Raw genomic sequence first — 12,708 nt, forward strand, 5'->3', positions numbered from 1 at the left:
TGAGATGGAGGCCACCATGTGAAAGTGCTGCAGGTGAGGCAGTGTCTGATTGCATGAGCCATGTTTCTGTTATTGCCAGAAGGTTGAGGTTTTTTGAGAGGAAGAGATCATGAACGGAGGTAAGTTTGTTACAAACAGAGCGTGCATTCCAAAGGGCACATTTAAAGGACTTGGGAAGAGAGGGGAGACAGGTGATGTGTTTGAGGTTTGCTACAGAACGGTAGTGTTCTGATGTATGTGTGTGTGAGGAGTGTGGGGGACCTGGATTAGGTGATATATCACCAGCTAATAGAAGCAGAGTGAGCGAGAGGCAATGGGATTGTAAGATGTGTGGCCTTTTATTTTCTGGCGACAGGTGGAGGCTGTACTTGTTAGAGATAATAAATAGGACAACAGTTCATGGGTGTTAAATAGAGGTGAGTGGAGTAATGCAGGTGCAATATGAACAAATTTGTGTGTTGGTGGAGGGGTGAAAGATGACACAGTCCTAAAGAGCATGCCATGAAATGAGACTAAGAAAAGCAATTTGTGAAACATTGTGATAAAAGGGGTAAAAGCAAAAAGCAAGGGTATTTTAAGATTTACCTCTTAGCAGTCTTCCATATAAATAGACAAGTAGTGCAGAAATAGGCTGTGGCCGATGTTGCTTATTGCTGGGAGTAAAAGCAAGTCAAATGTAGTCCAATGTTTGTCCAGCTGTGTTGTCTAACTGTGCATTTTCGTCCACTTTGTGAGAAAATCCCACTTAGTGCAGAAATCACACACGTCTAACCCCACATACTGCTTCTGTCACATCCAACCCTGTCTTCAGATACACAATCTCACAAATGGCCTTGCACAAGGTCAGCACATGTATCTCCTGAAATATTCTGTGCTGCTGGAAACTTTATAATGATCTGATTAGCAAAAAAAACAAAAACCCAGAGATGAAGATTGATTCTAATAATATGTTCTGATGCTGTTAAAAAATACCTAAAATGCTAGACTGCAGAGTGTGAATGAGGGTAGTGTAGTCTTTGTTTTCAATTAAAATAAGTTTTCAAAGTATATGTGTCTGGTTCACCATTTGCTAGTGCATGTAGTACTAAAAGTGCCAGCATAACTAACATGACCTCAGAACCACAGGCAAAAATGCTTATTTTCCTCTATTTTTACTTATTGACCCACCCCCACCCCCCAAATGTGTGGAAATAACTATATTCAGCACAGAGCTGGTTAATTCTAAGGGGGGGTGGACACACTTTGTTTTCTGTCTGATCCCCTAAGGGATCCAGCACCATGTGGACTGGCCTACGGCTGGTTGTCACTGTGACAGGAGAACCTCACCATGCTGCTTTCCCTGGTATAGTGCCACAAACCCTGGCAGTCATGGCCTTATTCTGTTTTTGGTGATTCTGGGGGACCCCACAGATTTTGCCAGTACCAACCTATGCTGACAGCACTAGGATTGCTTATGCTTTTTTTGGTGGAAGGAACACATTTTTTTTGGCCTTTTGGGCCGCTGTGTATAATATGCTTAAAGCATATCGCATTTGCTTTTAATGTAGGATTTGCTTTAAGCGTAGTTTTTAAAAAAGTGCTGGGAGGGCATTAACCTTTCATTCCTTCGTTTGATTGGTAGCACCTTATTATCTGGGCTAGGTTCCCACTGGATGGGCATCATTGCATAGTAAGACCATAATTATTTGGATAATGGGAATACCATGGATTGTATGCCAGTTTAATCCTTGGTGTTGTTTTTGGGCAAAGTCAAGGTCTAAACCATCTGGAACTTCTAGTGGGAAGTAGTTGACCACTGCAGTACATAGTCCCGCAGGATTGGTAGTGGTGGGCGCCAATAATTATTGGAGAAAAGGAGAACTTCATATTGGGCTAACTTTAATGTTGACATGCCTGGGTAAATGTAGTTCTCCCTCAGGTATATTGCTGAAGACCCCTGTGGAGCCTGTTGAGTGTGTTGTGGTCAGTGACCAACAGGAACGCCTTGCAGTAGAGATTAAACTGGAGTTTTTTTAATTGTCCATATAATAATTAGACCCTCCTTGTCATTAGTAGCATAGGCCATCTCCTGGTCTATTGTTTCTAAGAGCAGTAAGCTATGTGTTGTTCCTGACATTCTTCTGCCACTTGGCTGAGCACTTCTCCCAGTCCACATCTTGATGGGTCTGTCTGTATCTTGAACCGCTGTCGTAAGTCATGGGCAACCAGCACTGGGATCTGTGCAGGAATAAACGTCAGCTAATTAGAGGTTTGCACACACTGTGGGTATTAGGTCAGTTGTAGATCCAAATCTCAAATGCTTTAATGACGGCATATTACAAATCAGTCTTAAATCTTCCCCTCCTCCCCTACCAGCCTGTCCACTGGTTCAGAATCTTATGTACTTAGAACATTGAAATCAGGTTGTCTTTTCCTTTTTGGGCACTAACATGATGCCAGCCACCCAAAGGCTGCAATAAGGGACATTCACCCTTAATTCCAGGGACATTCACCCTCAATTCCTGTGTATCAACTTCCTCTTTCTTGATCATGTTGAGTACTTTGAAGATCACCCGATATGCGGTATGCCTTATAGGCGAAACCTAACCAGCGTCAACATGAGTTCATACAGGTTTCCCTCCAAAACCCCACCATTTGTCTGGTCTGATGGTCGGTCACTTATGTCTCTATCTGGATGGCCTCTTACCTTAAGTCGTGCATTACATTGGTGAGCACCTCAGGAAGTGGTTCTGTCTTTTGGTCGTCCATCAGTGGGCAGCAGATGACCATCTCAACTACCTCACACTCTACGTAACCAGTGTGGACTTGTTTATCTGTCGCATATTTCTCTACAGTATAGTCTACTTCCCTGTGACCCTGCACAATTGTGTATGGTTCAACTTACTTGGGTTGCTTGTAAATTTTTCCTCTATGCAGGAACTAGTATCAGGACTCACTGTTTAATTGTCAATTCCCTGGTCTGCGCATGCCATTTGTACTCCCACTTTTGTCGGATATTTTTTGCCTGGTGGTTGGAGCAGGATATATCCCTGGCGGCGCTGTACTTACTTGAGAATGGTATCTTTGGTCAGAGTAACCCTGATCAACTTTCTTGTACCAGATCCAGCTGCACCATGGCGTTATGTAAAGGGAAAATGCCAGTGGATTCCTGCGGCACTTCCTTTTAAGCAAAGAGGAGTTGCTGCAGGAGTGGACATACTCGAGAAACAAGTGCTTGAGGGTCACGTTGAACTGCTTGCCTAGCTTGGGGATAATAAGGGTACAGTACTGGGTGGTTTGGAGGGACCTGAGGCCGAACTTCATGGGTCAGCATCAGTTACCCTTGATATTGGAAAATCTCTCACCACTTCCTGCAGAACCTCTGTCCTGCAATAGATGTCCTGCAGGCAGAAGTGGAACAGACATAACAACAAGTATAAAGTAATTCTGCTAGCTGCTATTGAATACTTGCTCACTGACATCCGGGAGTAGCTCATCCAGTTACTGGGTAAACCAGATCAAGAGCATCTCAATAAGACTTGAGGAGACAGCTCTGAAGACGAGGTTCCCAGACCAAGTGACAGAGTGTCCGAGTAGGGGTTCCCTTGGAGCATCACTCACACATCGGGAGTCCAGCTGTTTCTTTTCAAATCACTCTCCGGCACACTCCCTCTACTTTTACCTCCTCTCCAGGTGCAAAACCCTGTGCCACACTCCTACTCTGTACAACAGAAGGCTCAGGTGATTTGATGAGAGAGTTAAATAAGGGTTGAACATCCAATTGGAATCCAGCACTTCCATATATTTAATTAGCCTGCACCTGTGCCGAACACAAAGACTAAGCAACTAGCTAGACCCAGAAAAAATCTGTGAACAGAGCAGGGGCGCTGGTTGCTGTGATCTAAGCAAACCGTTGAGAGCGAGATGCTGATTGTGGCTGCTGATTGGATCCTAGTACCATCACTGGGCAACAAGTAACCAGAGGCTCCTGCTGCTGTTACTAATATACTGTATGTAGATGGACTGTATTTGGAAAGCGGTTGCTGATGATGATTTGCACCAATTATTTACTGGTATGGAGTTGTCAGTAGAAATGTAAATAATTATCAGAATTTGTGTTATGATATTAATTATAACATTTTTACCTTACTTATTTGTTACTAATAGTTTTTGTAAATCTGTATATTTGTAGATTTGTATTATTGTATGTGATTTTAGCCCTTTCATCGGATTATGATTTATTGGTCTGACTAGCGATTTTGTGCTGTCATCTCTGGTAGTGATTTTATTTCATTACTTTTTGTGCTGTCCAGAATTTTGTCAAATCATTGCTGGACCAAAATAAACCATTGAATCCAATAAGCGTGCAAGGCGAGCAAAGACCAGCCAGAGTACAGCTTTGCACACACAAGGAGTTGCATAGATTTAGAGTCTTAAATGTCAGTCAGTGTAAAATACAGTCCTTCAGCTGTAAGCAAGCAGAATGTTAACATGCAGGAAATTATAATTATAATTTGTTTTATTTGTTGCTATGCACTCCATTATCATTTTTTAAGCCAACCAGAATAACCCCTTATTTTTTCCAGGCCGTCTATGATCTGCATATTACAGCATGTTTTATTAACTTACAATTTCATTATTTTCCGTTTTGTTGGTTGGTTGGATTTGCATAAGTTTAAGTTTCTAAAATGTAACAAACAATAGTGTTACATGCAAAAATTCAGTGGTCGAGAAAAATAGGTATAATATACTGGTAAAATAAAAGTTATAGATTATGTTTACAATAATATTTTGTCAAAAGGAGCCAAAATACAGCAGCAGAACTTTGCTAGGCGTGTAGATAATTTTTTGCCATGCTGTGCACATAGGTTGTTTCCCATTCATCATCACAAGCTTATTGAATAGGTGACCTCCAGATATCACAGACCCCAGTAAGAAAATGCTCAGGCCTTTTATAAGAAAGTACATAAATTGTCAGTCGCAACAGATCTTGCCTCTCTTATTCTCCTCATTTTTTTTAAACTTTTGCTCTCTTCACTTTCAGCTACAAGCAACAGATGCGGGGATCTTTCTGGTTTTAAAACTTCTGGTTCACAAGCCATAAATCAGATGAAGGCCAACCGCTGCCATGTTGCCCCAAAACGGGTCACATTCAGTGACGTAATACAAATACACACATTCATTACTGAATCAGGCAGCAAAAAAAGAAGGAAATCACCAAGAGTAGATCCATCACCAACATCATCTGAAGACAAGAGAATCAATGGTGTCACAGAGGCACAGAAGACCAATAAGAAATTTGCAAGCAAAATAGGGAAACCATCAGTAACCCACAATGTACCACCGACATCCATTTTAAAAGTACAAAATGTAAACCATCAATATGGTAAAATATCAAACAGTCAAGATGGAACAAAGAACATTTCAGACTACAACTTTCCTGTGGATTGGAGCCCCCCTATATTTGATTTTTTATACTCGTGTATACCTTCAAAATTTGAGTCAAAAACATCAAATGATGTTGCAATAAATAGTATTGTTATGACGGCCAACAAGGACTCTTGTATGTCAGAAACTAAGGAAGATTCTCACATCATATTTCAGAAAAATAGTGATCTGATTATTGCAGAGCCAGAAGCTTCACAATCTGATGTGATATTAAAACCACCAATATCTATTGATAACACCACAGAAACATGCAACAAAATGTCATCTTCTGATTTGATCACTACGTGTCGTACTATAAGACATTTACAAGCCACAGATCAGTTTTCATGGGACAAACGTAAAGAACAAGAAGCACCTGAAAAGCCACTAAAAATGGACCAGGTTCAGATTCCAGTTTCAGGTTCCAGATATCCTTATAATAACATCCAGGAAGAAAATGTTTGTTGTACCTCCCAAGAGGAAGCAAACAGATATGTGACTAATAACATTCTTAGCAGTCCTTCATGCTATTTAACACTTTCAGAAAATAACTCAATATCTGCATCAGAACCTAATCTTTCCAGCAATGTTGTTGCCAGTATAGAAAACATTGACAGTAATGGGAAAAAACAAACATATGGAAGCCCAATTTTTCAAAGTGGCTTATTAACAAGTGTTTCGGAATCCAATCCCACTTCAGTTTCTAGCTCTCAAGGATCTGATCATCTCCACTGCAAGGTATGTTGTAGAAACCAATCTGAGCCAGCCAGTAAGGACCTGACTCTTGAATATTTAACAAGAGTCAGGGATAGCAATGATGTAATAATGGCTTCTCAAATCCATCTCTTTCTTATCTCATTTTACTGCATTTGTCTTGCTTTACCAGCATTGATTGGACAACACATATTTAATATTTAAGCGGATCTTGTCTGGTTATGCCCTTCACTCAGTGTCGGACTGGGGCATGGAGGGCCCACAAGGGGACAGCAACGCTAGGGGCCCACCAGAGGGGGTGGGGCCAACCATCAAAGAGGCGAGACCAGACACTAGAGGGGTGTGTTCAGCCCACAAAGGACAGCTAGCACAATAGTGTAGTATATAAAGAATGCAGTGTGTATAAAGAGTACAGTCTTGATCTGCACCTTAGATTGGGCAGAACAGTCACCAAAAATCGGGAATATCCCACTAGACCAGGCTTGACTAACCTGTGGCACTCCAGGTGTTGTGAAACTACAAGCCTCAGCATGCTTTACCAATATATAGCAGCCTATTGCTGGAAGGGTATGCTGGGACTTGTAGTTTCACAAAACCTGGAGTGCCACAGGTTAGCCAAGCCTGCACTAGACTCAGAACATTTGACAGACTGTCCTACCTGTTCTTGTCACCACCTGTGGCTGCTGGTTTCTTCAGCTGCGGCTTGTCTGGATCCTGGAATGTTGAGGGGTCCTATTTGGAAAAAATAATGGGTACATTTAGAAAATTCCAACCAACCCTGGCGTTAAATCAATAGGACCCACATTTAATACTTAGGACTTCCTCCAGCCCCAACATAAAAGTAATAGTATTCCCATTTAATAAACCTATTTCCCTCCCAACAGACAGCCCCTGCAATAAATTAATCACATTTACATATTATAAATATACCTATTTCCTGCAACCGTCACTGCCATTAAATAATTCATATTCACATTTAATAAATATACCTCATGCTCCTCAAACTCAGCCCCACTTTCAATTAATAGCGCCCAAACCACCCCATCTTAAATTAATAGTCCCCACTATAAAATTCAATTGCCCCATCTTCACCCTACAAAGAAAATAGCAACCATTATTTAGCCACCACCTACCACACACACATTACATTGTCACAAGCCCGTTGTGCCATCACACACACATTACTGCGCCCCTTCATCACCATGATGTGCCTCCTTATAATCACACTGCACCCTCCATGCTGCTTTTGCTCCACCCTTCTCCTGGCTCCCCTTCACACACTGCCATACTGTCTGTGCTCCCCCTTCACTCTGCCATGCTCCCCCTTCACTCTGCCATGCTCCCCCTTCTCTGTTCCATGCTCCCCCTTCTCTGTTCCATGCTCCCCCTTCTCTGTTCCATGCTCCCCCTTCTCTGTTCCATGCTCCTATTTCTGTTCCATGCTCCCCCTTCTCTGTTCCATGCTCCCCCTTCTCTGTTCCATGCTCCCCCTTCTCTGTTCCATGCTCCCCCTTCTCTGTTCCATGTTCTCCCTTCTCTGTTCCATACTTCTATTTCTGTTCCATAATCCATACTCCTATTTCTGTTCCATGCTCCCCCTTCTCTGTTCCATGTTCCCCCTTCTCTGTTCCATGCTCCTATTTCTGTTCCATACTCCTATTTCTGTTCCATACTTCTATTTCTGTTCCATGCTCCCCCTTCTCTGTTCCATGCTCCCCCTTCTCTGTTCCATACTCCTATTTCTGTTCCATACTCCCCTATCACTTACCTTTTCTATCTGCTTCTTCCTTTTCTTCTCCTCTGTCTTGCCGGCGCTCCTCACTGAACTTCGGGCGTGATGACGTTACGCCCGGCATTCAGTGCGAACGGAGCCGGCGCTGCGGTCACGTGAGTTTTTTTTTTCTTTACTATTAAAGTTTCTAGCTTCCCCCACCAACCATTCAATTTGTGCACCATCTGTTGCATAAAATCTATGATGACTTGGGGAAGTTGACTTTTGACTACCTTGCCCCTCCTTAAGCTAGGTACACGCTACAAGATGTTCATCCACTTATTGTGCTGATCACACCATAAAGGCTGTTTGGCAAGATATCACATTAGTGTGTACGTTCCTACTATCATGTTTTACCATAGCAAAGCACATCATATCGTTTGGTTTTATAAACTTCCTAAAATCACGATCAACAATAGAACGATATTGGGAAAATGTGGAACTGTGTATGCACTCACGACAAGCAGTGTAGGAAGATCTCTAGAGCGTGCAGAGTCACAATCTTTTCAGCAGATGGTTATAAGAGAGGAAGAGCACAGATCTGAAGGTAAATTGTGTAAGTGTGTACAGGTAAATCTGCATGCTCATCGAGACATTTAGTCGTTGATTACAGAAATAGCATCTGCAGTAACTGTCTGTAGTGTGTACCCAGCTTTCGTTAGGACTCCATTTACTAATTAGGAGGGTGTAATCTTAAATTAGCTACTGAAAAGCTACATTTGTGAGAAAGTAGAGAAGGGAAATTTTAGCATTGGTGGACTGAAGCTATTCAAGATATTGCAAAATATTACTCTGCTGCTCCACTGTCAGTCCCCACATTGGTTGCCTGTATTATACCAAATGACATATTTTACTTCTACTAACATTCAAGACCATAAACAGAACTGCACCAACATACATCTCTTCACTTGTTTCAAAATATATCTCAACTTGACCTCTTTGTTCTGTGCAAGATCTGCGTCTCACATCCGTACTCATTACCTGCTACCATTCCCCATTACAGAAATTTTTTGGGCTGCTCCCACTCTGTGAAATGTCCTTCCTCGCACAAAATGACTTTCATTTTGCCTCCGAACTTTCAAATGTTCCTTGAAAACACACCTCTTCAGAAAAGCTTTTCAAATTTCCTAACCAGCCTCTTAGCCTTCCTAGGATATTCTACCCAATCACCTCCCTTTTCCACAGTTCACACAAAACATGTGTTCTCTTTCTCTGCTCAAGCAACCCCAAACTAACATTGATTATGTTAATTTATCACATCATTTTTACCTTTGGAATCCTTCTGGAGCAAAGGAAGGGGTTCTTTACAGTTAGGGCAGTCAAGATATGGAATTCATTGCCAGGGAAGGTTGTGATGGCAGATTCAATAGATATGTTTAAGAAAGGGTTAGACAAATTTTTAGCGGAAAGGTGTATCCAGGGATACGACCGTTAATTTAAAATAAAGGATAGTAGTGGATATAGGGTAAAATTGGATTGCAATATTGAGTCTGGGGGGATTTTCAAAATTGAAATAGATGGGCAGGATCGCAGGAGATCCAAAATAGGTTGAACTTGATGGACTGGTGTCTTTTTTCAACCTCATCAACTATGTTACTATGTTACTAATATGCAGGTGGCACTTAACCTCATGTATCAAACTTTTGTCCTGTATATTGTAATATAGTGAGCAGTCCCTCATCTATTTGTCTGTGTGTTAATATCCAGTGTTGTTTTATTACTGTTTGTTCCCAATTGTAAAGCACTACGGAATATGCTGACACTATATAAATAAATGTTAATGACAATAATAATAATTTTGTCATGTTTTAAGTTGATTACACTTTTACTAAGTTGCTCCCATTAGTGGAATGTATTCTACTGCTCCCAAAATATTTTTTATGCACGCTTTGTTCCAGAGAATTACATGATTTTGAATTCATAATGTCAGAGTTGAATTGCCATGTAAATTGAGCTTTTGTACAGAATTTGCATTTTGCGTTCTCTCCTCTGCAGCATATCTCAAGGTGCATAACATTTTCGTCCCACACAAAGCATGTTAATAGTACAGAAAAAAAGTAAAAGTATAATTTTCTGCATAAATCACTGCTTTGAAATGAAACAAAGGTTCTTTGATTGGTGCCAATATGCATACGCCTTTCCTTCCCCCGCTGCAGAGCTAAAACACGTCCATTGCTGATGTGGTTTAAATTTACTTCCTCCACAGTAAATTCCTTGATTGAAAATAAAGTGTTGCACTCTATAACTGATTCCTTTCTGCAAAACTATAACCATAGTTTTGGCCTCCACAGCAACCATTGTTATTACAAAAAATCTTCTGCTTTTTTGTAGACATAGCTCCAGAGTTTGTGTTATTATGTTACACACCTATCAGTTCAAGATAAAGAGTTTATAATGGTCTCAAATTGTCTTATGGCGTGTAATGATGTTGCTGTAATTAATTATGTTTTGTGTGCAGAGTTCCTTATTCTTGAACGCAGCTTTAATACGGCTAGTTTCCCAGAGGTGTTCAAATGCTGAGTCTGACTTGCAGTTATAATGTAATTGCAGTGCATGCAGATACATGTGAAAATAAAACCCACAATATTGTATTCATCCATACTCATACTTGCATCTGCGCTGCATCAATGCTTGTGTTGTATTTTCCCATTTATTTCTATGACCATTGAAATAATTTTTCAAATTTTGTTTTTATTTACTAGTTATGCTTGTTCATATGTCTCAATAGTCCATTTAAATAATTCAAACTTGTTTTCCCATCAGGTTTGGAGTACTCAATTGGGGGCTCATTTTGAGTCGCACATGTTTCTATTATTTTTTTTTGCAGAAGATGTGCACGTAGCTGCTACTTAATTAGATGTGGATGCATTCACAGATCTGCCTTTAAAAAGGCTTTTCTTTCTTGCAGGTTACTGGAGGGTTGGATCAATGATGTTGATAACTATGAGCATCACTTTCTAGCTGCTTTTGATTGGCTTATTCTAATGTGACCTTCCCTGCTTATTGTGATTAATTCATTAGCGTTTCTATATTATATTCATTTCTAGCTGCTTTTGATTGGCTTATTCTATTGTGACCTTCCCTGCTATATTATATTAATTTGTGGCCGTCTATTTGCATTATTTTATTGACATTTGATAGTTAATATTGAAAATGCGACTTCCTCATTTATTAATATCATTTTCTAGACACTATTCTGTCTTATTTCATTACATTAATATATTGTGTGCTAATAGGGTAATGTGATATTAACATTTACTGCTAACATTGTAAACCTACATCTTCACTTTCTCTATGCTATTCCTCTGCTATTATGGGATGTAAGTATGTACACTTGCTTCTTCTTATGTATGCCTGTCGCTAAAGTCACTGGTTTTGAACTGGACACACTGTTTTTGAACATATGCACTGTTTTCCCTATTCTGAACACATATGCCTCCAACTCTAAATGTGTGCAATCTTTGACTGGTTTTAGCTGATTACTGACCAAGCCTTTATGCTTCAGTGTGCAGAGCACATTCCCGAATGAGGCTCTCATGGTAGTGTAACTTCAAGCAGGGCAGGTTTTAGTTAAGGCTTCCCCACTGGATTGGATACATGCATATTGGAGAGACGAAGCCTAGCCTCCCCCAAGTCATTTGGTTGGTGAGTGGCTCCAGGAGGTCTACGCACTAATTTGTTAGATAATAAAACATAATGGGAATGATGCAGAGTTGTTGCCAATGGGGGCATAGTGGATTTCCACCCATAGGTAGAAACGTACACATTTCGAGATTTATTCACCTCCACATTTGCAACAGATGGTCTTGGTTTACAACATATCAGCATCAGAGTGTCTTTACACCTGCCATGTAGAATCCAGTTGTAGTGGTATATCCACAGCTGGGTTCCCTCTCTAGATCCAGGGGTCCTCATACCCTTTGGCCATGCATGAACTTAAATGGGAGAAACCAGTAGACTACTGTGGCACTTCCCAGTAGGGGAACAACAGCTGTTGCAAGGGCTTTTCTCCAGTGGATGTTTGCCCATAAGTATGGGAATGGTATGGGGTGGTGTGGAGGGGTCTGACCTCAAATTTCTCTCAAAGCATCTGCATCATCTCACCTTGAAAGTAGGACCTTTATTCACCTCCTGGGCAATTCCTACCAGACTGAAAATGTCCATCAGTGACTATGCTCAGTGTCTGTGGTTGTCAGAGCTATAGCTTTGTGATATCTACTATAATTAACTATGGTCAGGATATACAATTCCCTGTCTGACTAGGCTTAGTTAGTGGTCCCACCATATCCATAGGCACTCACTGGAATGGCTAGCCGATGATTGGTATTCCTTGGAGAGTTGGTATCAAGTGGGGACCTTTTTTCCTTCTTCAGTGACCCCTGGCCAGCAGATGCTATGCTGCAAAAGCACATTGCTTTTGCCGGTTCCTTAGTGGACAGCTATGGGAACATCATATGCTAGTGCTAGTTGCTGCGCTTGGTATTTCCTTGGACCACTAGATGTTTGGTTGCTGTCCAGGGTTTGTGTAGAGCCTGCATATCATGTACCTTGTACAGCAGCCCATCCTCCCACACGATTCGGTCCCCACTAATGGAATGGCTTAGATGACCGGAGGCACTGTTATAGCGACTGAGACATACAGGACCATGTTTTGGACTCTTTCAATGAACGGGGGCAGGTGTCATATGGAGTAGGCCAGCCTAAAGCCTGTTTCTGGCGGCTGCAGAGCAGGCAAGCCAACACCCTGGAAAGTGTAAGGAACAAGATACTTATCAGCTGCCCATACTGAGTTAGAATAGGATGCAAGTAACATTGGG

The 12,708-nt window shown here is 41.2% G+C and overlaps 1 protein-coding gene across 9 annotated transcripts in view; it reads left to right on the forward strand.

Annotated features, from left to right (window-relative positions):
- Positions 1 to 12,708, forward strand: part of SEMA4C (semaphorin 4C) — a 465,016-nt gene that overhangs the window by 128,805 nt on the left and 323,503 nt on the right. For all 9 annotated transcript variants that reach the window (XM_075207325.1, XM_075207330.1, XM_075207327.1 and 6 more), the window contains one exon: positions 5,024 to 6,144. In XM_075207325.1, coding sequence (XP_075063426.1) covers positions 5,089 to 6,144 — 1,056 coding nt within the window. In that variant the 5' untranslated portion in view covers positions 5,024 to 5,088. The remainder of the gene's footprint in view (positions 1 to 5,023; positions 6,145 to 12,708) is intronic.

The sequence above is a fragment of the Mixophyes fleayi genome, chromosome 4 (genome assembly GCF_038048845.1).
Source record: "Mixophyes fleayi isolate aMixFle1 chromosome 4, aMixFle1.hap1, whole genome shotgun sequence".
In the NCBI taxonomy this organism is placed as follows: Eukaryota; Metazoa; Chordata; class Amphibia; order Anura; family Limnodynastidae; genus Mixophyes; species Mixophyes fleayi.